At 45.4% G+C, this 3,448-nt stretch overlaps 1 protein-coding gene across 2 annotated transcripts in view; it reads right to left on the reverse strand.

The window, feature by feature from the left end:
* Fcsk (fucose kinase) overlaps positions 1–3,448 on the reverse strand; it is a 20,998-nt gene that overhangs the window by 15,913 nt on the left and 1,637 nt on the right. For both annotated transcript variants that reach the window (XM_021170630.1, XM_029480363.1), the window contains exons 2-4: positions 2,250–2,354; positions 1,588–1,739; positions 1,394–1,444 (exon numbers count right to left, since the gene is read on the reverse strand). In XM_021170630.1, the coding sequence (XP_021026289.1) occupies positions 1,394–1,444; positions 1,588–1,739; positions 2,250–2,331 (285 nt within the window). In that variant the 5' untranslated portion in view covers positions 2,332–2,354. The remainder of the gene's footprint in view (positions 1–1,393; positions 1,445–1,587; positions 1,740–2,249; positions 2,355–3,448) is intronic.

Raw genomic sequence — 3,448 nt, forward strand, 5'->3', positions numbered from 1 at the left:
GAAAGAGAGGCCCATTGGACTTGCAAACTTTATATGCCCCAATATAGGGGAATGCCAGGGCCAAAAGAATGGGAATGGGTGGGTAGGGAAGTGGGGGGCACTATGGGGGACTTTTGGGATAGCATTGGAAATGTAATTGAGGAAAATATGTAATAAAAATATTAAAAATCAAAAATAATAATAATAATAATAATAATAGTAATGGTCCATTTTCAAAATGAAAATGCTTTGAGCCAGGTTAAGTCTATCTACAGATGAACAAAAAGCCTGAGCCCCTTCTAGATTTTGGTAGTCTACTCACCCCAACCCAAACTAAGAGTAGAACAGAGAGTTGCTAACAGCCAAGCCTGCTTATTATCTGCAGATGTGACAAGGTCATGTATCCAATATGCTTTAAAATAAACAGGATGATCATGCACAAAAAAAAAAAAAAATAGGGAAGGAAGGGCAGAGACAACAACAGAAAGCCACATAGGTCCAGAAGGTTTTAACACTGGAGAGTAAGACAGGCATCTATAGCAACGACAATATCCTGGCTGTTTACAAATTATTACCACTGGGGGAATCTGGGCAAAAATACATACATACATACATACATACATACGTATATACATACATTAAAAAAAAAAACCTCTGTATTAGCACTTACATGTACATTTTTATCTTGATAAAAATTCCAATTAGAATTGACTCCTCAGGACTGAATTCAGGTTGTCTGGTTTGGCACTAGAAGCCTTAACTCACTGAGCCATCTTGCCTGCCCCAGATGGACCGCTTTCTCTTATTATTATTTGTGTGTGTGTGTTGCATGCACATTTGTGTGTTCATGTATTTGTGTGTGTTGTATGCATATGTGTTGCGTGCACATGTGTGTTGTATGCATATATGTTGCCTGTACATGTATGTGTCTATATGCGTGTGTGTGTGTGCTGCATGCACACACATGTGCAGGTGCATGTCCTTCTCTGATCCTGGGATTACAGACACACAAAGCCATATTCAGATTTTACATGGTGTTGGGGATTTGACCCCAGGCCTTCATATTTACACAGTAAATGCTCTGACCCACTGAGTCTTCTCTCCATCTCCAGGTGGACCTTTCGATTTGTGTAAAGTACATTTCTTTTTTTTTTCTTTTCCCCAGAGCTGAGGACCGAACCCAGGGCCTTGCACTTGCTAGGCAAGCGTTCTACCACTGAGCTAAATCCCCAACCCTGTAAAGTACATTCCTAACCAGCTCCCAACTTCTAGACATTTCCTTTCATTCAGATCCCTCTAGATTTACACAATGAACACCTTGCACATGCCCCATGGTAGAACACCCCTACAGTGCCATCCAATTGCTCGAACCAAGATTCTGACCCTCCGCACGCACATTCGGAATCCTGCTTACCATGTGCAAGATGAGGATCCAGGCAGAGTGCAGGACATCAGACGTGACCACCTGTCAAGAGCAGGAGAGACGACGGGGCAGAGATGAGCCTGTCAGACTCACAGAACAAACCCCCGAAGGTCTGGAAGTCGTCGACACTATTTGAGTTTCAACGGGAACGTGGGCCAGAGGGGCAGCGGCTCAGAAGCACTCACAGTGAAGCCAGCTCGGGCACTCAAGTGTTCAGCAGCCACCAGCAGTGCGTTGAGGGTTGCTCCTCCACTGCCGACTCGAGTCTGGGGATCCTCCACAGCCAGTAACATCGTCCCCGCAGGGATCTGCTCCCGCCTCTGCCTTACCTCCAGCTCTGGGAGCAAAATAAATGGGGGACACACACAGTCACCACTAGTCTGCCCTGAACCAAAGGACTGGAACACTCATTTGATTACTTTGATACTTTGATTTAGCTTTTCTCTCTCTCTCTCTCTCTCTCTCTCTCTTTCTTTCCCCCCTCTGTATAGCCCTGGCTGTCCTGGAACTCACTTTGTAGACCAGGCTGGCCTCGAATTCAGAAATCCGCCTGCCTCTGCCTCCCGAGTGCTGGGATTAAAGGCATGTGCCACCATGCCAGGCTGACTCAGCTTTTCATACAGCAGGTAGTTAAGTGCCTCTTTGAGGTATGAAGCATTGCTACCCTCAGTTTACAGATAAGAAAACTAAGGACCAATGACGTGACGTGTACATCAGGTATCAAGACTAGGAAGAAAGTCTGTGTCTCAACCCAGGTCTACCAGGCCCCCAGGGCAGCAGGGGTCTGGTAAGGAAGAGAAGAGAGAGTTCCTAATATAAAGAAAATGGGGGACGCTGTGTCACCTACCTCTCTGAAAGACCTGGACACTGTCCTTGTACTGGCATGTCAGGATAATGACTGTCCAATTGACCCCCTCTGGCTGCTCCATTCTGGTCAAAATGGAGGGGCTTCCTGAAACAGCAATGTATAAGCATACATGAATGTTTCTGATGGTCATACGTTAGTGTGACTCGTTCTGGTATACAGTTTTATGAATTCTAACACAAGCATGGGTTCTTTTTAAATTTTATTGTATTTTGTGTGTAAGTGTTTTGCCTGTGTATGTGCATTATAACACACGAGTGCAGTGCCAAGAGCCTTCGGAGGTGAGAGGTGGGTGTCAGTTCCCCTGTGACTGGAGTTACAGATGGCTATCAGTCATCCTGTATATCCTGGGACTTGAACTCAAGGCCTCTGCAAGAACAGTAGGTGTTCTTAACCAGTGAGCCATCTCTCCAGCCCCTCCTTATCCGTAACTCGGTTCACTGGACTTTTAAAATAAAAAGCATGCCTTTAAGGGCTAGAGAGTTGGCTCAGCAGTTAAGAACACTGGCTGTTCTTCCAGAGGTCCTGAGTTCAATTCCCAGTACACACATGGCAGCTCACAACTGTCTGTAACTCTGGTTCCAGGGGATCTTGATACCTTCACACATACATACACACACACACACATACACACATACACACATACACACACACACACATACACACACACATACAGTCAAAACACCAATGCAAATAAAAGAATAAGTATTTTTTAAAAAAAAAAAAAAGCATGACTTGTAATGTTCCCCTCCGCAAAACAATATGTGGCACCCGACAGTGGCTGAGTGAATGACACGCCTTTCCAAGGTGGCAGGGAAGTAAGAAAGTTTTGGCCTAGCCCTGTTTGGGAGGAAATGAAGGCTCTGAAATAGATCCCAGGTCAAAGACCATAGTGCTGGTTTTAATTGTCACCCTGATATAACATAAGGTCACCTCTGAAGAAAGCTCCTCAGCTGAAGTCTGCCTCAATCAAATCCCCCTGGGCTTGTCTTTGAGAGACTGTTGTGATTGATGGCTGATGTAGGCGGGCCCTATCTAAGAAAGTCCCTGGGTCATATAAGAAAGGGTTGAGCAAGCAAGAAAGCAAACCAGGGGCTGGTGAGATGGCTCAGTGGGTAAGAGCACCCGACTGCTCTTCCGAAGGTCCAGAGTTCAAATCCCAGCAACCACATGGTGGCTCA

This window comes from Mus caroli, chromosome 8 (genome assembly GCF_900094665.2).
Source record: "Mus caroli chromosome 8, CAROLI_EIJ_v1.1, whole genome shotgun sequence".
NCBI classification, from domain to species: domain Eukaryota; kingdom Metazoa; phylum Chordata; class Mammalia; order Rodentia; family Muridae; genus Mus; species Mus caroli.